This window comes from Phodopus roborovskii, unplaced genomic scaffold (assembly GCF_943737965.1).
Source record: "Phodopus roborovskii unplaced genomic scaffold, PHOROB, whole genome shotgun sequence".
NCBI classification, from domain to species: domain Eukaryota; kingdom Metazoa; phylum Chordata; class Mammalia; order Rodentia; family Cricetidae; genus Phodopus; species Phodopus roborovskii.
Genome location: NW_026125791.1, coordinates 1 through 25,593, shown reverse-complemented (window position 1 = coordinate 25,593; position 25,593 = coordinate 1). Strand labels below are relative to the sequence as shown.

The following is a 25,593-nucleotide window of genomic DNA, read 5'->3' as shown; positions in this document are numbered from 1 at the left end:
AAGGCCGGATTGGGTAACATATACCTTTAATTCCAGCACTCAGGAAGCAGAGGCAGGCAGGTTGAGGTCAACCTGGTCTACAGAGTGAGTTCCAGGAAAGCCAGGGTAATATAGAGGGACCCTGTCTCTAAAAAAAAATATTTTTAAAAAACATTCCTATGGGGGCTGGAGAGATGGTTCAGTGGTTAAGAGCACTGGTTTCTTTCCCAGAGGACCCAGGTTCAATTCCCAGCACCCACATGGCAGCTCACAACTGTCTGTAACTCCAGTTCCAGGGGATCTGACACATTCACACCAATACACATTTAAATAAATTACTAACTAATAAATAACTAATTAAATAAATAAATAACTCAGTGGTAGAGTGCATATCTAGCGTTTAGGAACCCTATGTTCAAGACCCTGCACCCCGAACCAGGCACATCCTTAAAGCCATGTGTGGTGGCATACTCTATAATCCCAGCACTCAGGATGGTGCAGCAGAAGAATTCCAAATTTAACTCCAGTGGATCCAGCACCTGTTTCCTGGACTCCCAGGGCATCTGCACTCATATGGACAGATACAGACATATGCATAATTTTTTTAAAAAATTAAATGCTTTTAAAAACAGATATTGCACGGTTTATTGTAATCACAACACTTAGTAAACAGAAAAGAGGATGACCTACAAGTTCAAGGGCAGTTTGGGCTACATCATTAGTTCTAAGCCAGTCAGTGCTAGATAGAAAAACCCTGTCCCAAAAAAGAAAAGAAGGAAAACAAAAATTAAAAAAGAAAAGGGAAACATAAATAACCTGCTAGCCAGATGCACATCTATTTTCCATCCTCAGAAGGTGAGTGCAGAAAGAGCAAAAGTTCAAGGCCATCCTCTACCGCAAAACCTTTGCTTCATAAGATCCTGTCACCAAATAGGAAAATGAAATGAAATATTGAATAAATCTAGAACCTTTGAGGTGAGTTTTCCAGTATAGTTGATTTAATCTTTCTCCAATTTGAATAACTTCATAATAAAATATTAGAGGAACAGGACACTGTGTTTTGTCTTTTTCATATATGTACATATGTGATATATATATATATATATATATATATGACTTGTATGATCACAATATAGTTATCAAATTGAGAAAAGTTCTGATATAATACAGCTTATATTCCAATTTCACCAGGTTTTCCCAAGGTCTTTATGGAGAATTCAGTCTAAACCTCAACATTGAATTTAGTTATCATATGTCTTTGGAATGCCTTTAAAAAGCTATTGTTTTTCAGCCTTTCTTTGTCTTTTCTGGCATTATTTTTTTTTCTCCATAGTGGTAAGCTTGTTGTCTAAGTTTTACAAATGAAGTGAGTAAGGTGCAGAATTCTTAAAATAATCTTGCTCAGATCAAGATTAAGATGAAGCAATTATAAATGTTAGAACTGATAATGATGCTTATAACACCACATGTCTGTGCACACATATTTTTGAAACGTATACACTGTTGCTGTATTAACTTGCCTTTTTATTTTCAAGTGATTCCATTCAGCTTATGTACATCTGGCAAGAAAACTATATAACACAAGTATTTGTAAGACAAAGTCTCACTATGGAACCCACACTGGCTACAACTCACCATATAATCCAGACTGACCTGGAACTTGCCATTTTTCTGTTAGCTTCTCTAGCTAGTGTCATGATTAGAGAAATAACATACAAACCAAGCCATGCTTCTTAGAGTATCCTATCAGAAAGTATACAACCTCAACATGTCACATTATTCATAGTGTGAACTTTAACCATTTAATCAAAGCACTGCTCTCCAGATTTCTGCACTTTAAAGTCACTGCTGTCCCTATGTTATTACAAAGTATCTTTGGGGAAAGGAAGGGTGTGTATAAAAAAGAGAGTAACTTGTGACTATCTTGTTCTGAATCAAGCTTTCATCCAGCATGTTTTGTGCTCATTGGTGATTCTGTATGTGTGTGTGTGTGTGTGTGTGTGTGTATGTATGTATGTATGTATATATGTATATATATATTGACCACTCTTGTGCATATTTTGGTATGCTTGTTTGTTTATTTATGTGTTTGTTTCTTTCTTTGAGACTTGATCCCATCCTGTAGCCCAGGCTGGCTTGGGATTTAGTATGTAGCCAAGGCTGATCTCAAACTCATAGCAATCTGCCTGCTTCAGCTTCCCAAGAGCTCAGACTATAGATGTGAACTGCAACACTTTTAATTTAACCATTTTTAAATTTTGAGAGAAGCTCTCACTAATTTGCCCACATTGGCTGTTAACTTACTCTGTAGTCCAGACAGGCATTGAATTTACAATCCTCCTGCTTCAGCCTCCTGAGTAGCTGGAATTAAGCTGCCCTATGAGGGCCAGCTTAATTTGTTCATATGCTATTTTCACATTTTTTTCTCTTCTGAGACTCACCATGTAACCCAAGTGGGCCTCAAACATGTGATTCTCCTGCTTCAGGCTGCTAAGTGGTGGAATTATATGCATGTGCCACCATATGTGGCTATTGCATTCTCTGTCTCTGTCCTTTCTCTTCCATTTTCTGGAGTCAGGGTCTCTTGTAGCTCAAGGTGGAATTCCCTGTGTAGCCAGGCTGATATTGAACCCCTGATCCTCCTGCCTCTATATCTTGAGTGCTTGTATTACAGGTATGCACCACCATGGTCATTTTATTCCCTCTCTTTACATTGAGACAAGTTACTTTCCTTTCAACCCACATCTCCTTAACTCTCCAAATAGTGGAATAATTCTGTAGGGTTTTGCTTTCCAGTGGGACCTGAAAGAGTAATCACAAAGTATGTTCCATGCCCTTAAAATAAATGCAACTTGGGCTTGGGGTTTATCTCTGTGGTAAAATACTTGCCCAGCTTGAATGGGGTCCTATATTCAATCCCTTGCACTGCAAAATAAATAAATCCAAATTATAAATAGATTGATTTTATTTTGCTGTTACTTGTGATTTTCCTTCTTGGGAGTATTATTATTTTCTAGTGAAGCACCTCAGTTTTATAATCCTCTATATTCCAGTAAACATAACTGGACCAAAAACCAGAGGCACCCTGAGCTGTGAAGCATTAGCTTTCATTTTATAGAAGACTGTTAGATGTCGGATGAAAACTGGCTGAGACCGCTAAAGATCTAAAAAAGAGGGAAATGCTTCTTCACAATCTTCCTTTTGCTCGCACCAACAAAATTAACTAGTAAAAACGCATTGCAGTCTGTGAAGCCCTCTTGGTACTCTAAGTTTCTAGTGAAGAATTTTAAAATACCACTAAGAAATTTAAAAAAAAAAAAACTTTTTTAGGGGCCATAGCAATTGCCTTTGTGTGGTTACGCACTTAGTGTAAGTGCTGCCAAAATGGCAATAAATAAATAAATAAAATTTAAAATTTGTATTTGTGGTGTGTGTGTGTGTGTAGGCACCTGTATACTGTACATATATGGAGATCAGAGGACAATTTGCAAAATCCGAATTCACAGATCTGCCAGCCTCTGCCTTTGGGATGAGTGAGGCTGGGATAAAAGGCATGCGCCAACACACGTGGTTAGAATATTTTTAAATTTTTATTATTTTAAATCATATGTTTGTGCTTCTTTTGGTATCTGCACCAAGAGCAGATGTGTGAGGAGGCCATGAAATCCTGGCCCCAATAGCTGGAGTTGCAGGCAATTGTGTGCACCTCAACCTGGGTAATGGGAACAGCCATTTGCAAAACAGTATGCATGCACTCAAAAAAGAGAAAAAAAAAAATGCCTGGCTATGGTGGCACATGCTTTTCATGTCAGCACTCAGGAATCAGAGACAGGCAGATCTATGAATTTGTGGCCAGCCTGGTCTATAAAACAAGATCCAGAACAGACAGGACTGTTATTCATCGAGAAACAATGTCTCGAAAAACCAAAAGAAAAAAAGAAAAAAAAAAAAGAAAAAAGAAAATTGATTGTGCATCAGGTGTGGTGCCTGGTTCTTGGGGGCAACAGTATAATGCACCAGATCCCCTGGAACTAGGGCTTTGGTCCGTTGTTAGCTGCCATGTGGGTGCTTGCAGCGTCCTCTGCAAGAACAGTTGAGACTTTTCTCCAACTACTGTTCAAGAATATTATACTAAATAAGTAGGTTTCAAAAAACAAGCAAACAAACCAAAAAAAAAAGTTTTTTGATCTAAGATGCCTTGTAGTCCTGGTTAGACTGGAACTCTTGAAGGTTTGTTTAATCCTCCTACCTCCATTTCCACCTCCCACCTGCTAAGAATTTGGTTGTGAGAAACTATGAGCCCCCCCCCACACACACACACAACAAAAGGCTTTTTCTGTGGCTTCGGAGGCTGTCCTAGTATTCGCTCAGTAGACCAGGCTGGCCTCGAACTCACAGAGATCAGCCCCCACCTCTGCCTCCCTAGTGCTGGAACTAAAGACGTGCGCCACCGCCTGGTGAGACCTAGCGCTCTCCCTCTCTCCCTCTCTCCCTGTCTCCCTCTCTCTCCCTCTCTCTCCCCCTCTCTCCCCCTCTCCCCCCTCCCCCCTCTCCCCCTCTCCCCCCCTCTCCCCCTCTCCCCCTCTCCCTCTCCTCTCCCTCTCCCTCTCCCTCTCCCTCTCCCTCTCCCTCTCTCCCTCTCTCTCTCTCTCTCTCTCTCTCTCTCTCTCTCTCTCTCTCTCTCTCTCTTTTTTATGAGACAATCTTAATTGCTCAGGTGGGCCTGGAACCCTGACAATGAAGCCAAAGATGAGCTTGAATCCTTAGTGCTCTTGCCTTCACATTCCAAACCCGATTGGAGACTTGCATTACTTAGACCGACTCGAATTTCAAACAATCCTAAATGAACGCTTTCTGAAGGATGAGTCCATTTTTAAATGAACAAATCATTTTATACAACGTTCCCCAACTCCCCCCTCCCGCAAAAAAGGCGCATCCTTTCACAGCTGCGCAAGCGCGTTGAAATTTGTTAACCGCGACGTCTTTACGCACCACGAAAGGAGGGCGGTGCAGTCTTTTTTAGCAGACCAGTAAGAAACCTCCAGATTATCCTTTCCCTATTGGCTTCCTGGAACCAATCGGAAGCGAGCCGGTTTTTAGCGGGCGTCTGCTGCGTGTGACGTTATGTGAGGCTTCGCCCTGCAGGGCTGAGCTGGGCCAATGGGGAGCCGCAAGGGTTCTGTTCACCGGTTCTCATGCCCCACCCTCGAACCTTGCTGGAAGAAAGTTTCGCCAGGCGGCCAAGGAAGACCAGCGAACATGGCCTCGCCGAGGTGGCTCTGGTGTGTGTGTGCGACCGCGGCGGTGGCTCTGCTGCTCGTTTCCAGGGTTCCCTCGGCCTCTGCCCAAAGAAAGAAGGAGGTGAGGCGGCGCCTGCCAGCGGCAGGGACTTTCCCGGCTTGGGGATAGAGAGGGTCAGCTCACTCCTTCCCCGGAATATGTGCTAGGCGTGACTTGGATTCCGTCTTTGGGAGGAAGTTGGCTTCACAAAAGCGGGAGCTGTAACTTTTTGTGTTGTAGGGTTTCGAATCCAAAAGCAGGCTGGAGCGGGTAACCAGCTGGCTTCCATCAGCTGGGAAATGTGCAAGTACAAGTTGTGACACTCTGGAGTTCAGGTCAATTTACTACCCAGAGGGTATATTGCAAGCTTCTGTTGTCGACCCTGGAGCTCCCTCGGATGTGTTGTAAGAGCTGTCTGTCTTGTCATCCCAGGAGTAGATGAGTGAGATGATGCCAGTTTCGTGCCCACTTATCAGAGTGCTCAGCTGTGTTCTGTATGATCGACCGACTCGAATGAGCACACTGACAACCCATGCTGTCCCTTTGTAGAACAGACAGATTTTGAGATGTAGAAAACATACAGTATTCCTTTCTGCTTAATTTTATTTTTAAAACATTTTCGCACTATGTAGCCCATGCTGGCCTCAAACACATGACAATCCTGCCTTTGCCTTCCAGGTATTGGGGTTACAGGTGTGAGCCACTATACCCAGCTTTTTTTTTTTTTTTTTTTGAAACTTGATGTTGAGCAGTCTCAACAAGTGGTTCTTAACACTGTATATTTGAACGTTTGTAACGTAGACCCTTATACTCCTAGAGCTTTAAAACACTAACAATTAGTAATAGTTATTTATATCCCCTAATTTTCTGGTACAGAAAACTAACCCTTCGGTTTACACAGTTAACTACTATAGTTAAAGTAGACTAAAGCTCTTCATTCCAATGCCATTTCCTGTGCATTCTGCACTTTCTCTTGTACACAAAACATATGTGTACATTTTTGAAATGCCCATTAAACATTACAGCTGTTAAGTTAAATCAGTAAATAAACTAATTTTTGTATCTGAGTATTTGAATTATTTTATAAGACTAAAAACTAAGCCAACCCTGGCATGGTGGCCATGCCTACATTCAAAACACTGAAGTGAAAGAGGAACAGGAATTCAGGGTCATCCAAGTGAGTTGGAGACTAGTCTGGGCTACATGAGGCCCATTTGAAAAATGAAAAGCTAGTAAATTAAATCATTGAACTAGTGAAGGTGGCAGAGGAAAGTAAAAAAAAAAAGTATAGTTATCAAAGATATGATCTAGTGAGCAGTCTCTGTGTTAGGCCAAGAAATTGGGATGGCTTTTTTATGTTTTTTACTATTTGGTTCATGAATGTATGCTCACCACCTCCATGGAGGCCCCAAAAGGATGTGGAATCCCCTGGAACTATGGTTGAAGACAGATGTGGCCTGCCATGTAGGGGCTAGGAACCAATCCTGTGTGCTGTGCAGAAGCATCAAAATCTCTTAACATGAGTTATCTCTCTCTCTCTTGTCCTGGATGTGCCTTATCAGCACAGGATTCTTTTCTGGGGAGGTGGGGGTTAAGACAGGGTTTCTCTGTGTAGCCCTGGCTGTCCTGGAACTCACTCTATAGACCAGGCTGTCCTGAAACACAAGAGATCCACTTGCCTCTTCCTCCCAATTGCTGAATTAAAGGCATAAAGGCATGCACCACCACTACTTGTTGCCCAGGCTTTTAACTTTTATTTTAATTTATATTTATTTATCCTTTTTTTTTTTTTTTTTTTTTTTTTTTTTTTGAGACAGAGCTTCTTTTTGTATCCCTGGCTGGCCTGGAACTTGCTCTGTAGACCAGGCTGACAGGTTTCTTGTTTTTGGTTTTTTGAGACAGGGTTTCTCTGTGTAACTGCCCTGGCTGTCCTGGAACTCAGTCTGTGGACCAGGCTGGCCTCAAACCTTCCTCTTCCTCCCAAGTGCTGAGACGAAAGGCATGCACTACCACAACCTGGGAAACAGACAAGTTTATTACCTTTTTAGCTGTTTTTCATTTTGGGGGCTGGAGAGTTAGCTCAGTGTTATGCAGTACTTCTGCAGAGGACCTGAGTTCAGTTCCTAGCACCCATGTCAGGCAGTTTACAACCACCTATAACTCTAGCTCCAGTGAATATGGTTTCTCTGGCCTCTGTGGGCACCTGAACTAATGCCCATACCTAACTCACATGCACAAACCTATACACAGAACATACAACTAAAAAGAAATCTTTCTGTGTCTGAGTGGTTTGCCTGCACATATGCATGTGTGACATGCATGCAGTGTCCACAGTGATCAGGGATGTCCTTCTGTATGCTGTGAATATATGTTTCTCTTGCTGGTTGATGAATAAATGCTGATTGGCCAGTAGCCAGGCAGGATGTATAGGCAGAGCTACCAGACCAGGGGAATGCTGGGAAGAGGTAAGCAGAGAGGAGCCGCCAGGAAGATGCCATGTACCCACATAAGGAGTAATATGCCAGAGCATTAGGGGTAAGCTACATAGTTTAATAGAAATGGGTTAATAATTAAGAGAGCTAGCCAATAAGAAGCCTGAGCCATTGGCCAACAGCTTATGATTAATATAAACCTCAGTGTGCTTATTTAAGCTGTGGAACCAGGCAGAACTAAAATTCCATCTTCACCAGAGACTGAAAGAGAGAGGGTGTCAGATCTTCTGACCCTAGAGTTACAGGCAGTTGAGCAGTGCAGTTGTGAGCTACCTTGTGGATGCTGGGAAACAAAATTGTCTCTGCAAGAACAGCAAGTACTCTTAAGCAAGTACTACCAACTAAATACATCCTCAGCCAAAACCTTGTTTTAAAATTTTTGTTTTAGTTTTGTATGTGTGTCTGTATGAGTGAGTGAGTACATGTGTCTAGAAGTACCTGCAGATACCAGATGATAATGTCAGATTCCCTTGGAGATGTGGTTACAGGCATTTGTGGGCTGTCTGAACTCCGGTCCCCTTTTTTTTTTTTTTTTTTCTTCTTCTTTTTTTTTGTCTTTTGAGGCAGGGTTTCTTTGTGTAGTTCTGACTTCTGGAACTCTCTCTGTAGACCAGGCTGGCTTCGATTGGCCTCGATCTCATGGAGGTCCACCTGCCTGTGCCTCCAGAGTGCTGGGATTAAAGGTGAGCCCCACTACCAGCTCTTAAGCCTTCTTTCTATATCAGGTATACTAAATTATCTGCCTTTCCTGATCTTCTATACTTGTACAAATGTCTCCACATGCATTACATTGCTGGAGGAACTTTTCCTTAACCACCTTTTCTTTATGTTGATTTAGAGTCTCATGCCTACACTGAACTTGAGCTAGCTCAAGTAGTGCTGGGATTACATGTGCATCAGTGATCCTGTTTCCAACTCTGTAAGTCTTGAACATTCCCTGATCCTAAGGCAACATAAATTGACATGATTGTAGCACATGATACTGACATGATTTGTATATCAGCCTTTCTCATTAAATTATGAGCATCTTAAATGTAGACACAAATTTTCTTTCTGTGTCAATGAATCTAGGAGTGGTGGTCTGTTCCTGTTATCCCATCATTTGAGAGGCTGGGGCCTAGGTTACATAGACCACACCTAGCCTCTGCAGTACTGGGAAATAACCTGGGGCTTCCTTCCATCTTTCTGATGACTTTAGCTTGTGCCAAGTTGATTAAAAAACTAGCCAGAATACCCAGTTTAAAACAGTTTTGAACCCAGGGCCTTATGCTTGCTGGATAAACACTGCCACTAAGTTACATCTTCCAGTGACAAAATTTTTAAATATAAGGCTAAAGATAGAGATTGGTGGTAAAATGTTTATGTAGCATGCTTAAGGCCTTGAATTCAGTCCTCAGTACAGGCTAAGGTAATTATATTTCTTACTTGATGTTGCTTTCTATTTTTTTGTTTGTTTTTTGTTTTGTTGTTTTGGTTTTTTGTTTTTTGTTTTTTTGTTTTTTTTTTTTTTTTTTTTTTTTTTTTTTTTTTTTTGAGACAGAGTTTTTCTGTATTGCTTTGGAGCCTGTCCTCAAACTAGCTCTGTAGACCAGGCTGGCCTGGAACTCACAGAGATCTGCCTGCCTCTCTACCTCCTGGGTACTGGGATTAAAGATGTGTGCCACCAACTCCAGGCTATTTTTATTTTTTTTTTTCTACTATTTTTTGTTGTGACCTAGGTTAATCTTTTTTTTTTAAGATTTATTTATTATGTATAGTGTTCTGCCTATATGTATACACCAGAAGAGGGCATCAGATCTCATTACAGATGGTTGTGAGCCACCATATGGTTGCTGGGAATTGAACTCAGGACCTCTGGAAGAGCAGCCAGTGCTCTTAACCTCTGAGCCATCTCCCCAGCCTCTAGGTTAGTCCTAAAAGGGATAAATGCAAAAAGAATAGCAAAGTGTGATTTAAACAATGATCATGATGTTTGAATGACTGTATTCCTGTTTCTCGGTTCTCAAAAAAAGTCATATTTTAAAGAGGATTTGCTTTAATCCAATCATACTGAACTGTAGCAAGTTGCTGAGTCTTGTTTTCAGCAGCAGCAGATTGGGGGAAATCCCCATTATTTTGGCTTTTGTGAAAGTTAAATGAGATGAGCTCAGTCCATAGATTGTCTAATGGGTTTTCTAATACACTACTTGGAATATAAAATATATGTGATCATTTTCTTCTATGAATAGATGGTTTTCAATTGCTGTTTTGCTCTTTTGGTTACAGGGCTCATACCTAAGGCCTTGCACATGCTAGGTAAGCCCTCTGCCTCCATGCTCTACAACCAATTCTTTAGTGCATCTTTTTGTGATTCATTTTTTTTCAAATAAAGTGAGTTCAGAAAGAATTATCTTTTATCTTTTTTTTTCCGAGATAGGGTATATTTGTGTGACAACTGGCTATGCTAGAACTCAATTTGTAGTTCAGGCTGGCCTCGAATTCACAGAGATCTGCCTCTGCCTGTGCCTCCTGAGTGCTGATATTAAAGGCACTTGCCACACCACCAGGCCATGAATTACCTGCATCTTTTATTAGGCAAGCTACCACTTGAAAATCTTTTGGATTCTGTAATGTGGTTTTGAAAACTGACACAGAATTATCACAAATGGAGAGATGACACAGTTTTTAAGAGTACTTGTTGCTCTTGCAGAGGACCAGTATTTGATTCCCAGGGCCCACATGGTGGCTCACAACCATCTGAAACACCAGTTCCAGGGTAGCTGACACCACCTTCTGACCCCCATGGGCACCAGGCACATGTGTGGTGCACATACACACAGTCAAACAAAGCACTCATACCCATGAAATAAAATAAGACTTGAAAAATAATTTTTAAAGAAATACCACAGCTGTAACCCTTGTAGTTCTGTGGACAGTATCTATTACAGAAACATAAGAATAACAAAACAGCTACAAAAATGAGATAGCCCCCCCCACACACACACAAAAAAGCATCAAAGAAAGAGATGGGGATGAATTTGAGCTATGTTTAGGAAGTAGGTAGACTGAGAATGGAGCAGATGGTAAAAGAATTAAAAATGCTCTCTTCCCTGCTAACAGTCTGTCTCTTTCAGTAATTATCTGCCAGTTATGTTTCCAGATCTGTTCAGTTTTAATTGAAGGACAGAGTTCTAAACGTATTGCTGAAAACCAGTTAACCAGTTAAATGAGTAGGAAGGCTAAAGACAAGATTTTTTTTTTTTAAATGAGTAAGCACTGATGAACTACAACAGAGATACAATTGAGGTTTTGAAGAAAGGAAGGGGATATGTTTTAGAATTCAGATTGGTGATGCTTGTGAAATTCAAATAGTTTGAATGACAGAACTAGTTTTAATTCTGAATGGTAATGGATTTCTGTATTCCATTACCATTGGGAGATGGTAGTGACAGAATTACTAGTGGTTAAGAATTATTTTTCTCCTTTTGATCTTTCGAGTCAGGGTTTCTCTTGTTCTGGCTGTCCTGAAACTCGCTCTGCCTGCCTCTGCTTACTTTGCCTCTCAAGCCCTGATATAAAAGGCATGTGCCACCACTGCCTGGCTAAGATTCAGGCTTCTTTACTAGAGCTAGTAGAGATAATATGTGTGGGTGTGGTGGTGCATACTTGTTACAACAGGACTTGAGAGCCAGAAGCAGTAGGATCTCTGTAAGCTTAAGGCCAGCCTTGTCTACATAGTAAAGTTCAAGGTTACCCAGCTGCTCTGTTCTTCTAGAGCTTGTGAGTTCAATTCCCAGAAACAACATGATGGGTCACAACAATTTATAATATAATCTGATGCCCTCTTTTAGTGTTCAGGTGTACATGCAGACAAAGCACTCATAAATACAATACATGAATAAACCGTTGAAAATACCCATAGAGTAATAGAGAAGACACAAATGTAAAAGAAGTGTCTAGGAATTATTAAGATGTGGGGCTGGAGAGATGGCTCAGGGGTTAAGAGCACTTACTCTTGGAGTGGACCCAGGTTCAGTTCTGAGCACCCACATGGTAGCTCCTAGCTTCCTTTAATTTAAGTTCCAGGGAATTTGATGCCCTCTTCTTATCTCCGAGGGTATGAGGCACACACATAGTACACATACACATATGCAGACACAGCACTTATGCACATTTTCAAAGAAAAATCTCAGATAAAAATAATTATTAAGGTGTTAACATTTCTGAACTGGAAGGATGGTTTAGTTGCTAAGAGTGCTTCCAGCTATTTCAGAGGACCTTAATTTGGTTCCCAGCTTCCACAATAGGCAGCTCATAATTGCCTGTAACTCCAGTTCCAGGGGATCCCACACGCCATTCTGGACTCTGGACACCTGCACTGATTTGTGTACAAGCACGAACACACACACACACAAAAAAAAAAAAAATTAAATAAAATTTGTCTTTTTAGACTGGGTGTGGTGGCACATGCCTTTAATCCCAGCATTCTTGGGAGGTGAAGGCAGGAGGATTTCTGTAACTCTGGGACCAGACCCATATTCAGAACAAGTTCCAGGACAGCCAGGGCTACATAAAGAAACTGTGTCTTGAACGCCCTCCCCCAAAAAAGAAAAGCTTTTTAAAAAAATGGATTTTTAAAAACAATTTTTATTTAATATTAGTCATCTGTAACAGTCATGTTAGGTATGTTTTCAAGGTCAAACATCTGTTTTAGATAGAAAGATGTTCTTCAAACACTTAGAAACCTACAGAATATGGCATTTAAAATATTTTAATAACGTGAGGCTTTTCATGACATTGAGACACATCTGCTTCTGGCAGCACCCGTTTACTTCATATGGAGTTTGCTTTCCTTGTGGCAAAACTAGCCATTTGGTCAAGAAACTGCCCTTGCCTCGCCTGCTGACAGTGTGCTGTCCAAATTAGACAAGTAGGACACAAAAGAAGGCGATTGTCAAACTTTGCTAAGGTAGACGGTCCTTCAAAATGTGGTGCTTCACAAAATTCTGTCAGATATTTTTGGCCTGTAGGCAGAAGATGGATACCCCAGTGTTGCAGAGGAAGCTTGGGGTGACTGTCTAGGTAGACACATGTCTCTGCCATTTCTATAGTTTTGGAAGTTGCTTGCTCTGTACTTCTTCTTAAGTCTCTGATGAAGTTGAAGATTAATTATAGTTACAGTTTTCCTTAGTTATGATAGAAAGTGAATTAGATACAAAACTTTGGACTCACCAAGGTAAGAAAAATAATGGTGTATTTTCTTTGTATTTGTCAAATACTAATGGAGTGTACATTGTGACTGTATTCCTTACTTGATAATTGTTTATATTGTATATAATTCCATTTTGTTAAAGCTAATACCATTTTGTCCTTACCGTATATAGTTTATATATATGTTAGAGTTAAAACCTTTCCTTTTTATTTAGACAAAATGGAAATGTTGCAGGAGATTTATTTGTTTTCACTCCAAGACTGCCCATGAAGTGGACCATAGTTTTCTGGCAGATTCAGAGGAGATAGAAGGATGCAGAGAATAAGGAGGAGCTAAAAAGATGCTCCGTCTTTTTGATTGGAAAGGCGGAGAAGAGGGTGAAGTGATTTTTTTCATCTGTTGCTCTGTAAATCAGGTTTATTTCCTAATATTTGACTCCTGAGCTTTATTGAATAATAAATACAACATTAAAAGAAGCTACAGTGGGCCTTATCATAGTACCTTCTCTACCAGTAGTGTATGCCACTGTATTTTATTTTAGTAAAGGGTGTATAGAGGTATTGAGTTCTTTTTGCTTTTTTGTTTTTATATAGCCCAGAGTGGCCTCCAAGGGTGGACTTGAATACCTGCTCCTCCTGCCTCTACCTTCCAAGTGTTGGAATTACAAGCATGCACCACCATACCTGATTTATGTAGTATTGGAGATAAAGCCCAGGGCCTTGTGCATGCTGGGGAAACAACTTACCATCTGACCTAAATTTCCAGCCCCTAAGTAAAGTGTGTTTTTGAATTCTTTAAGGTTTTCATTTATGAAAGCATAATTTGTTGAAAGTGCTGTACTCTGGATTTGCAGAGTAATTCATGCTTGTAATCCTATAACTCAGTAGACTAAGGTAGATAAATCATCTCAAATTTGAAGCCATTCTGAACTATATGAGACCCTGTTTCAAAAAGAAAAACAAAACCCTCCAGGACAGCCAGAGCTATTACACAGAGAAACTCTGTTTCAGGGAAAGAACAACAACAACAAAACCCCAAAACATACCAGTGGCTCAGTCCAATGTTCTTTAGAATCTTTGACAAGCAAAAGGTTTCATTATTTTATGTATTATTAAATAGTAACTAATGCACTTTAAAGTCTACTGTTTGCTTAAAACTTTTGGTGTTTTTAAGGTGTGTCATATAAATCAGGTTGGCCTGGAACTCTATGTAGGTGAGGCTGACCTTGAACTCTTCATCCTCTTCCTCCTTTACCATCACCCTCAGCTTAAATCTTAGGAAATACTAAACTTTTAAGAAAGAATATTGAGTCAGTTGTGATGGCTTACCATGGAATGTTGGTACTCAGGTGACTGAGGCATGAGGATTTCAAGTTTCTGGCCTGTCTGAGCTGCCAGATAAGATCTTAAAGAAAAGAAAAAAGTATCATCAGGTCCAGTCTCAATTTTTTTCCCCATAGGATTTATATTTTATTTTTTAAAAAGATTAGTTAGGTTACTTTAATGTATATGTTTCTGTACCTGAATAAGTTTATGTGCATCACATGTGTGCAAACGTGTGCAGGTGACTAAAGAGGCCAGAGGGCATTGGATTCCCTGGAACTGGAATCACAGGAAGTTGTGAGCTACCGGTACCTCTCCTTGGTAGGCTTGGTTTAAGAAAGTTTACTTTGCAAGCTGGTCTTGTTCACACCTTTAATTCCAGCACTTGGGAGGCAAAGGCAGATGGATCTCTCTGAGTTTGAAGCCAGCCTGGTCTACAGAGTGAGTTCCAGGACAGGCTGTTACACAGAGAAACCCTGTCTCAACCCCTACCCCCCCCCCCCCCCCACACACACACATACATACAAAGAAAGTGGCTTTGCTAAAGGAACTTTTTTTAACATATATTTACTTATTTCATTGTGCAAGCATGCATGTACCACAGCACATGTGTGGAGCTCAGAGGACAAGTAGATTCCTGGGATCAAACCCAGGTTGTCAGCTTTAAAGTAACTTTTTGGTTTGATTGTATTTTTCCTGCTACTGCAGACTCCCCCACTCCAAACACTTCTTTCTGAAACAAGGTTTGTCACCATTGTGGACAAGGTCTAATCTTGAACTTACAGAGATCCACCTGCTTCTGCTCCCAATTGCTAAGAATACAGGTCCAGCTGTTTTTTCTTTATTGTTGTTTAGATACTGGTTAGGAATCTTAGACTGACCTCAAACTTATGAACTTGCCTTTACCTTCTGAGTGCTGGGAGAATAGGCATATGCCACCACACCTCTTTTGGCTTTTTTGTTCATTTGTTTTGTTTTGTTGTTGTTTTTAAGGTTGTTGTGTTTAAGGTTAGGGTCTTTTTGGGAGGGGGGTCTGTATTGCTTTGGAGCCTGTCCTGGAACTAACTCTGTAGACCAGGCTGGCCTCGAAGTCAACAGAGATCCACCTGCCTCTACATTCAGAGTGCTGGGATCAAAGGTGTGCACCACCAATGCCTGACTGTGGTTAGGGTCTTTCTATGTTGCCCAAACTGGTCTTGGGCTGTTGGGCTCAGGAGATCCTCTTAACTTTCTGGGTAGCTGCAATTATAAACAAGATCTGCTAAACCCAACCTTAAATGCTAAATTGAGTATATTCACAATATTCCATTTTGTCTTTTGTAGATGGTGTTATCTGAGAAGGTTAGTCAGCTGATGGAATGGACTAATAAAAGACCTGTAATAAGAATGAATGGAGACAAGTTCCGTCGCCTTGTTAAAGCTCCACCAAGAAATTACTCTGTTATCGTCATGTTCACTGCTCTCCAACTTCATAGACAATGTGTCGTTTGCAAGTATGATCTTTCATCTCCACTTTGCAATTAAATAACTTTTTGGTTTTTACTATTTTTCTATCTCAGGAGAATCAAATTTGTGCAGTAGGTTTGTTAACAAAGCATATGCCTTATTCAGGGGGGTATATAATAACAGATGATACTACTGTTTATTTTTGGAAAAATGTATTTATGTATTTCATGTATATCAATGTTCTGTCTTCATTCATGTCAGAAGAGGGAATCAGATCCCATTACAGATAATTGTGAGGCACCATGTGATTGCAGGGAATTGAATTTAGGACCTTGAGAAGAGCAACTAGTGCTCTTAACCTCTGAGCCATCTATCTCTCCGGCCCCCAGTCTTGGTTGTACATGTTGGTAGGGAAGAAAGGATAAAATATTGTAGCTATCATGAATTATTTAAAATCAAAGAACCACTGTTTGAATTGATAACCAATTTATATGCTAGTTGCCTTTACATATATTTATTATATGTGAGGGCATTCGTATCACTGTGCACATGTGGAGGCCAGAGAACAACCTTCAGAAGTGAATTCTGTTCTTCCACCCTAGATTCCAGGGATAGAGTACAAGTCAACAGGTTTGTATGGCAAGTACTTTTACCCACTGAGTACCTCCCAGCCCTGTGTTATGAGTGCTTTCAGACTGAAGATGTTATATTTCTGAAGTAGAGTTAAAGTTTGTTACAGGGGATTTAGGTGTGTGTGTGTGTGTGTGTGTGTGTGTGTGTGTGTGTGTGTGTGTTTATGTGTGTATGTGTGTACACCTGCATGTTATGCAAGTATATTGAAGTCAGAGAGCAGACAGGTGTGGAAGTTGGTTGTCTCCCAGTACCATATAGATCCCAGGAATTGAACTCAGATTGTAAGGCTAATCAGCAAGATCCTTTATGTTTGAGCCAACTCATTAGTCCTTAAAAGAGGATTTTTTAAAATAGTATTTCTTTTAAACTGGGTCTCCCTGTACAGCCCTAACTGCCCTGAAACTTGATATCTAAGCTGTGCTGGCCTTGAACTCGCAGAGATCCACCTGCTTCTGCCTCCCAAATGCTAGAGTTAAAGGCATGTGCCACTATACCCAACCTTATTTTTATTGTTTATTGATTTTTATTACGTGTATCTGTGTAGAGGTATGTGTGCCTAAGTTTAGGTTCCCTCAAAGGCATTTGATAGTCCTAGAGCTAGAGTTGCAGGTGGTTGTGAGCCACCTGACATGGGTGCTGGAAAGTAAACTTAGGTCCTCTACATGAGCAGTACATTCTCTTAACGCTGAGGCACCTTTCCAGCCCCTTTAGTTTCCTTCTTAATTATATATAGGTAGAGAGCAGGTGGGACTTAAATGAAAAAGTGTAAAAATCCCTTTCAAGGGCTGATGACTTGGCTCAGAGGAGTTGGCATGTGAATGTAGGTACCCTTAGAGACCAACATCTTCCATTACAAGTGGTTGTGAACTGCCTGTTATGAGTGCGTACAGCCAAACTCAGATTCTCTGCAACACCGAGTCAACTCGCTAGCCCTTTTTGTAATTAAAACAATTGGCTGGGCAGTGGTGGCACGCACCTTTAAATCCCAGCTCTCAGGAGGCAGAGGCAGGAGGATCTCTGTTGAGTTCAAGGTCTGCTTGGTCTGCAGAGTGAGTTCAAGGAGAGCCAAAGCTACACAGAGAAACATACCTGGTCTCTAAAAAACATAATACATTGTACATGTATGAGTATTTGCCTGCATATGTGTCTGTGTACCACTTGAATGAAGGGACCACAGAGGCCAGAAGAGGATGTCAGGTCTCCTGGAATTGAAATTATAGGCAGTTGTGAGCCTTCATATAAGTGCTGGGAATTGAGCCCAAGTCCTCTAGAAGAACAAACTTAACCACTGAGCCATAACTCCAGCCTCAGCCCTTATTAAATGTTTAGAGCCAATTCATTGCCTATAAAAGGAGGAAGAAGTATAAGGGGGACTAGAAGTGTGAGAGGAAGTCTTCCAGAGTAGAGCCTTCCAGCTATGTGTCTGTGGAGCTACAAAATGGTTTGCTGGGGTGTTAGTCTGCTACTGGACCATAGGCTAGTTGGCTTAGTCTCTATGCCACCATCATGTTACAACACAACCATCCCTTCTCCTCCAAATAGCTTTTCATCAGGAATGTGCTAGACAATGCAAGGCTTGAACATTTATGCTGTAAATGTGTTCATTGTTGTCTCATAATTTCATCTCTAGACATTCAGAAAGATTTTCTTATGTTCAGTTGAAGAATGGGATACTGAACAAAACTTAAATAATAGATTTGTGCTTGTCAAATTGATATAGGCTCTAGCTTTAATCTCCACCATTAAAATATATATAAGACAGAAGAGGGTGTAGTTTAAAGTTTATCATGGATGAAAAATATGTTTTCTATCTAGGTGGTGGTGGCACACACCTTTAATCCAAGCCCTTGGTAGGCGGAGGCAGGCAGATCTCTGTGAATTAGAGACCAGCCTGGTCTACAAGAGCTAGCTAGGTCCAGGATAGGCTCCAAAGCTACATAGGGAAACCCTGTCTCAAAAAACAAAAATAAAACAACAACACTAGAACCCCAAAACTTCTTTGATAAATAGATAAGTTTATGCATTTATGTTACTTAGACTTAATCCCAAAAGATTGAAAAAAATAAGGTAAAGACATATATATGGGGAAAACATGTAAATAAACAGGTCTTTAAAATGAAAACATAGAAAAGAAAGGAAAATTCAGGGATTGAAGAGATGGCTAAGCAGTTAAGAGCACTGACTGCTCTTCTAGAGGACCTGGTTTCAATTCCCTGCACCCAAATGGCTGCTCATATCTGTCTGTAACTCCAATGCACATCAAATTTTAAAAAAGAAAGGAAAATTCAAGGATAACTCAAGGTTTTAATTTGTCTCAAGTCTCTAGGTTTTTGTCATTTATATCAATTAATCTGATTGTATTTTTACTTACCAGATAGCATGTTTGCTTCAGAGTATGTGTGAGGGTTTGTGCATTGTGTTCATATGTGTGCAGGCACATGTGTGTGCTTGAGTGTACAGGCCAGAAGACAGTTTTGGGTGTCATCTTCAGAAATGCTGTCTACCTCCTTTGAAGTAGGGTTTCTCCTTTGCCTGGAGTGCACTAGTTAGGCTGGGCTAGCTAACTAGCCAGTCTAAGGGATCTACTTGTCTCTGCTTCCCAAGTGCTGCAGTTATAAGAACACCACCACCCTTACCTTTTAAACGTGGCTTCTGGGAAATGAACTCAGGTCCTCATGCTTTCAAGGTAAGCACTTTACTGACTGAGTCATCTCGACCTCCAGATTTTATTTAATTTTTTTTTTAAAAGTTGAGGTAGGGTCTCACTGTGTATCCCTTGCTGGCCTAAAAGTTGCTGTGGCAGCAGGCAGGCTTTTAACTGTGGCAGCCCTCCCATCTCCGCCTTCTGAGCACTGGTATTACAGGCCTGTGCCACTGTGCCTGGCTACATACTTTAGATTTTTAAGGTAGGCTGTTAGATCTTCTCTGCCTGTTGATTTAGGGTCTCAAAATTGTGAGACTTAGGGGCAGTTGTTATATTCCTGCCTAGAATGAGTGGGATCCTGGATTCAACCCCACCCCCCAGCACCAAAAGCAAAAAAAAAAAAAAATGTGTGGACACTGGGTATGGTCATATATGCCCAGAATCCTTCCTCCTGATGAGTCTAAAACAGAAGGAGCATTTGAGACTACAATTGTAGTGTGAGTCTAGACTGAGCACCATAGCAAGACCCTGTTTTAAAAACTGAAAGTGAAAGCACCACTTGAACTGGAGAGAGAATGCTGCAGTTAGAGCCCATTATTGCTCTTGCAGAGGACCCAATTTCAGTTCCAGGAACCCAGGCCCAGCAGCTCACAGCCTCCTAACTCCAGCTCCAGGTGGATCTGATGCTTCTGGCCTCAGTGGGCGCTGGCACTCACATGCACACACCCCCACACAGACACATGCATATAAATAAATCCCTTAGTCCTTTAGTTCCAGGACAGCCAGGGCTACACAAATAAACCCTATCTCTAGGAAAACAAAAACAAAGCCAAAACAAAACACTAAAGGGCGGAAAGCCCCCACAGCTTATAAAGGGTTAGCTGGACTTGTTTTTTCAGTGACTGCCAAAAATGTTTTCAAGCCTAGCTGTGGTGACATGAGCATCTAATCCAAGCACTCAGGAGGCAAAAACAGACAGATCTCTGTGCGTTCAAGGCCAGCCTGGTCTACAGAGTGACCAGAATAGCCAGGGCTACATAAGTGTGAACCCATATTAGAAAAAATTTTTAAATTGTTTTGAGGGGCTGGAGAGATGGCTTAGTAGTTCAGAGTTTGCTGTTCTTCCACAGGACCCGGATTCAATTCCCAGAACCTACAGGGCAGCTCACAACTGTCTATAATTCCATTTCCAGGGCATTCAGCACCCTCACATGAAATACATTAACAGGCAAAACACCAATGCACATTAAATAAGTGAGTCTTTATTTTATTTTATTTTTGTTTTTCGAGACAGAGTTTCTCTGTGGTTTTAGAGACTGTCCTGGAACTAGCTCTTGTAGACCAGGCTGGTCTGTTACTCCCAGAGATTTGCCTGCCTCTGCCTCCCAAGTGCTGGGATTAAAGACCCACACCACCACCGCCCAGCAATAGGTGAGTCTTTAAAAAAAATAAAAAAAATTGTTTAGGGATTCAAAAATAAACTGTCTAAAGGTATAAATTGTAAAATGGAGTCATGTAATTACTAATTTCTGGTGAGACCTCTAACACTTAGATATGAGGCTTCTCTTATGTAAACAAAGTGTGTTCTCACCTTATCAACTATATCTGACTTACTTGCCAATAACTTTTTCTTTCTGAGACAGGGTTTCTCTGTGTAACAGCCTTGGCTGTCCTGAAACTCAATCTGTAGATCAGGCTGGCCTCAAACTCACAGAGATCGGCCTACCTCTGCCTCCCGAGTGCCACCATCACCCAACTTGTCAATAGTTTTTTAATATTATTTCTTTTACTAAAAAATGCCACTATGAGTGGTGACACACTCCTCTAATCCAAGGACTCAGGAGGCAGAGGTAGAGGCAGGTGAATCTCTGAGTTCGAAGCCAGCCTGGTCTACAGAGTGAGTTCCAAGATACCCAGGGCTACACAGTGAAACACTCTCTTGAAAAAAACAACAAAAAATTGCTGTTAATTAGGTTTTGTTTTACTGCTGATAAGCTGCTTTGGTTTTAAAATGGTTTCTAATGTGTTTTGTTTGTTTGTTTTTCTCCCCCAAAATCGTACTGCATTCAGACAAGCTGATGAAGAATTCCAGATTCTGGCAAACTCTTGGCGATACTCCAGTGCGTTTACCAACAGGATATTTTTTGCCATGGTGGATTTTGATGAAGGTTCTGATGTATTTCAAATGGTGAGATGTTTGGTTTCTTCTTTTATGCAGGATAAAGTATGGATAAAGTGAAATACATTTTTAGTGATTACAAGAAGTTAACTAGTGGGGCTGGTGGGATGGCTACTTGGTTAAGAGGACTTGTTGCTCTTGCAGAGGACTTGGGTTTCTTTCCCAGCACCCACATTGTAGTTCAAAACCATCCATCATTCCAGTTCCAGGGGATCTGACACCTTCTTCTAGCCTCCACAGGCATCAGCCATGCATGTAGTGCACATATATCTATGTAAGCAAAACACTCATATACATAAAATAAATAAATCTAAAACTGATTGTTAAGATATTGAATAAAAATACTTTAATGTAAAAAGCGAGATTATTTAGTGAACTAAAAGCAAAAATTGATTAATCAGAAAAGGTACTAACCAGTGCCAACTTACTAAATAAAATACGTAGTAAGCAAGTAACAGCTACACACGTTTAAGTTTGTTGTTGGGTGGTATGGTCTGTGTACATGGCTGAATACAATCTTCCAATCCTTCATCCTCCATCTCCCAAATGTTGGAACTATAGGTGTTCATCACCCTATCTGACAACTTATACACATATACACTCAAACGTGTGTGTGTGTGTGTGTGTGTGTGTGTGTGTGTGTGTGTGTGTGTGTGTGTGAAGCAAGAGGAATTTATTCAATGTGGGAAGAACAGATGATTAGTGACACCCTCTATTGGGACTAGTTTAAACAGAAGAATTGAGGCAGGGCAAAGAAGTATGTATAATTAAACAGCCATGTCAAGGTGCTGTCTGATCATTGTCTCAGTTCTGGTTCATCAAGATGGTCAATCCTAAGTCAATGTAGCTTGGGATCAGTCTGATTCTCCCAAGATCATCTCTGTTTCAGACTGCAGCCTTGTCTTCCGGGTAATTACCTTATTTGGCAGAAGGGTGTTTGTTAGGAATAGGTTTTTCCCCTGGCTAGTCTGGTCTCAACCGCCTGCCACAAATAATACACAGAGATGCTGTATTAGATATAAAGCTGTTGGCCTGTTACTTGTTTCTTATCAGCTATCTCTGTCTTAAATATTAACCCATTTCTATTAATCTAAGTACTTCCACGTGGTCTTATCTTACCGGAGAGGGGGGCTGGGGTTCTTCTCTCTCCATCCTCCATCTTGGATCTCCTCCCTACTACTTCCTCTCTCTTCCTTGTCTCCTAGTCCCACCTATCTTGCTTTCCTTTTGGCCGACAGTGCTTTATTCATTAACCAATATGAGAAACATGTTTACAGAATGACATCTCCCCTCAGGTGTTCTTGTCCTATGAGGATTTGTTTTTCAGGGAATTCCACTTATACATATTTTTATTGTAAATATATAAATAACAAGCCAGGGACAGTAACTTGTGCCTATACTCATAGCAGTTGGGAGGGGGCTGTCCTAGAACTCACTCTGTAGACCAGACTGACCTCCAGCTCACAAAGATCTACCTGCCTCTGCCTCCCCAATGCTGGGGTTACAGGAATGTGACCCCATGTCTAGTGTTTTATTTCAAAACAGAGTCTCACTAAGTTGTCCAAGCTTGTCGTTAACTCAGTGTATTGCTCAAACAGCCCTTTAACCTTAACTCTTCCCATTTTAGTATCATGAATTTGTTATAGCTATATAAAATAATTTTAAATGTTATGAATGTAAAGTTTTTTTAAGAGAATCACTGAAAACTGAAAATATCTGGTATGGGAAACTTCCTATTCAAGTTGAGAAAAATTGTATGTTATCTAGAAGTTTCTATTTGGATAATAAAGTACAATTGTTATAGTCACAGGTAACCTTGTGTTTGAAAGACTGCTCTACAACTCTCCTTAGACAAATTTCAACTATATAATCATGATCTTCATGTATGTGAAAAGCCTAAATTTCTCCCAGGCATGGTGATCCATGCTTTTAATCCTAGCACTGAGGAAGCAGAGACAAGAGGATTATTGCAAGTTCAAGGCCAGCCTGGATGACGCACAAAACCCTAACTCAAAAGAAAAAGGTCTAAATTTTAAAATTATTATTTACTATTTTCTGGGGCTGGAGAAATGTCTCAGAGGTTAAGAGCATTAGCTGTTTTCCCAGAAATCTTGAGTTCGATTCCCAGCAAACACATGGTAGCTCACAACCATCTAAAATGAGATATGGTGCCCTCTTCTGGCCTGCAGGCAGAACACTGTATACATAATAAATAAATCTTTAAAAAGATTATTTTCTTGGTAACTTATGTTTCCATGATCTATTCTTTATTCAGCTAAACATGAATTCAGCTCCAACTTTTATCAACTTTCCTCCAAAAGGAAAGCCCAAACGGGCTGATACATATGAGTTGCAGGTGCGAGGGTTTTCAGCTGAACAGATTGCCCGGTGGATCGCAGACAGAACTGATGTCAATGTAAGTTTCCCCACTTTACAAAAAGTTATGTTTTTACACTCTTTGAATCTGAACTGGGGATCGTAGCTGGTTTTGCCTCCATATCACTGAGATGGGATAATTTGGTTGTTCTTTCATAAGTAGGATTTGCCACAATCGTCTTGAAAAAGAGTAAAATTATAAAATACATTGTCTTAGCCTTTTGAGTTCAGACTAGAAAACATTTTCCTGACCTTAAGTGTGTACTTGGCAAACATTCCTTAATCTAAAAGTTACTGTGTTTTGATTAACTGAAATAATACTATGCCTGTTACATACTGTTTCTAGGATAGAGTTTAGACTATTTGATTGGAGCAAAATGGTTTTAAAAAGGTATTTTTTCATGAAAATATATTTTTGACTCCTTTCATTTTATTATTATTAATTAGAAAATAAATTTTATATTTTATAATGTTTTTCTCTCTCCCTTCCATTAGATTAGGGTAATTAGACCTCCAAATTATGCTGGACCCCTAATGTTGGGATTGCTTCTGGCTGTTATTGGTGGACTCGTGTATCTACGAAGAAGCAATATGGAATTCCTCTTTAATAAAACTGGATGGGCTTTTGCAGCTTTGGTAAGTGAATTGAAGAAGAAAAATTGACTGAAAAAGAACCTAATCATCTATTTTCTTTACCTTTATGGTTTTCTTTCTGTGTGTGTGCACGCGTGTGTGTGTGTGTGTGTGTGTGTGTGTGTGTGTGTGTGTGTGTGTGTAGGCTACAGATTGACATTGGGTGTCTTCAACTTATTTTTTGAGATGGGGGGGTCTCTCTCTGAACCTGGAGTTCACTAATGATCCCCAGAAATCCTCCTGTCTCCATATCCCCATTGCTGAGATTACAAGCATATACTATTTCACCCAGAATTTTTTTTATTGAATCGGATTTTTTTAACATTCTAAATACAAATCCCTATGCAATTCTTAAATATTCATGTTTCTCTCATGTTCTCTCTTTTTTTTAAGTTGTATTTATTATGTGTAGTGTTTTTTCTACATGTATTTGTGCCTACTGGCCAGAAGAGGGCGACAGATCTCATTACAGATGGTTGTGAGCCACCATGTGGTTGCTGGAAATTGAACTCAGGACCTCTAGGAAGAGCAGCCAGTGCTCTTAACCACTGAGCCATCTCTCCAGACCCTCACCCAGAGTTCTGTTAGCTTTTATCTATGTGGAAAAATAGCTTTTGGGGTGTGTGTATGTGTGTGTATGTACATGTACATGCATACAACTGCCCATGCATAGGCCACAGGAGGCCTGAAGCTCCCCATTTGGACTAGGCTAGCTGGCCAAAGCTCTTGGGATCTGTCTGTCTCTGTTCATCAACACAAGGATGCCAGGCTTTAGGTACTGGGGATTTAGACTCAGGTCCTCTTGTTTTCATAGAAAGCACTCTTAACCCACTGAGCTGTCTCCTCAGCCCCATTTTTGTTCTGGTGAATGTGTATGCTGGTGCTTATTTGTATAGACGTATGTGCTCGCTCACATGTGAAGAGGCCAGAGGTGAACTCAGGTGTTGTTCCTCAGGATCCATCTACCTTGGGGTTTGTCATTGTTATTTTCAGAATGTGTCGTACTGATTTGAGCTAGGTTGGCTGGAGGCCAGTAAAGGGCACTGGATCCCCTGCAGTTATGGGAAGTTGTGAACTGCCTGATGGACGTTCTGGGAACCAAATGTCATTACTGTGCAAGAGAAGCAAATGCTCTTAACTGCTGAGCCATTGCTCCAACCACATGCCCTCAGCTTTATTTATTTGGATTCTGGGAATTGATCTTAGGTCATTGTTTTAGTTGCTTTTCTGTTGCTGTGATAAAGCACACAAGCTTTTCATTTGGCTTAGCTTTAGAGGGCTAGAGTTAATGATGGTGGAGTGAAGGAACAGTTTGAGAACCCGCATCTCCATCCATAATTAGGAGGCAGAGAGGACACTGTAAATGGCACAAATCTTTTGAAACCTCAAAGCTCACCCACAGTGACACACCCCCTTCA

At 40.6% G+C, this 25,593-nt stretch overlaps 1 protein-coding gene across 1 annotated transcript; it reads left to right on the top strand.

Moving 5' to 3' along the window:
* Nucleotides 1–5,139: 5,139 nt before the first annotated feature.
* Nucleotides 5,140–24,178, top strand: Magt1 (magnesium transporter 1; the record flags this gene model as incomplete). The annotated part of the gene is made up of 5 exons (XM_051178667.1): nt 5,140–5,340; nt 15,588–15,757; nt 21,058–21,175; nt 23,442–23,582; nt 24,038–24,178. Coding segments are annotated over exons 1-5 (771 nt in total), but the record flags the coding sequence as incomplete, so codon positions are not given.
* Nucleotides 24,179–25,593: the final 1,415 nt, after the last annotated feature.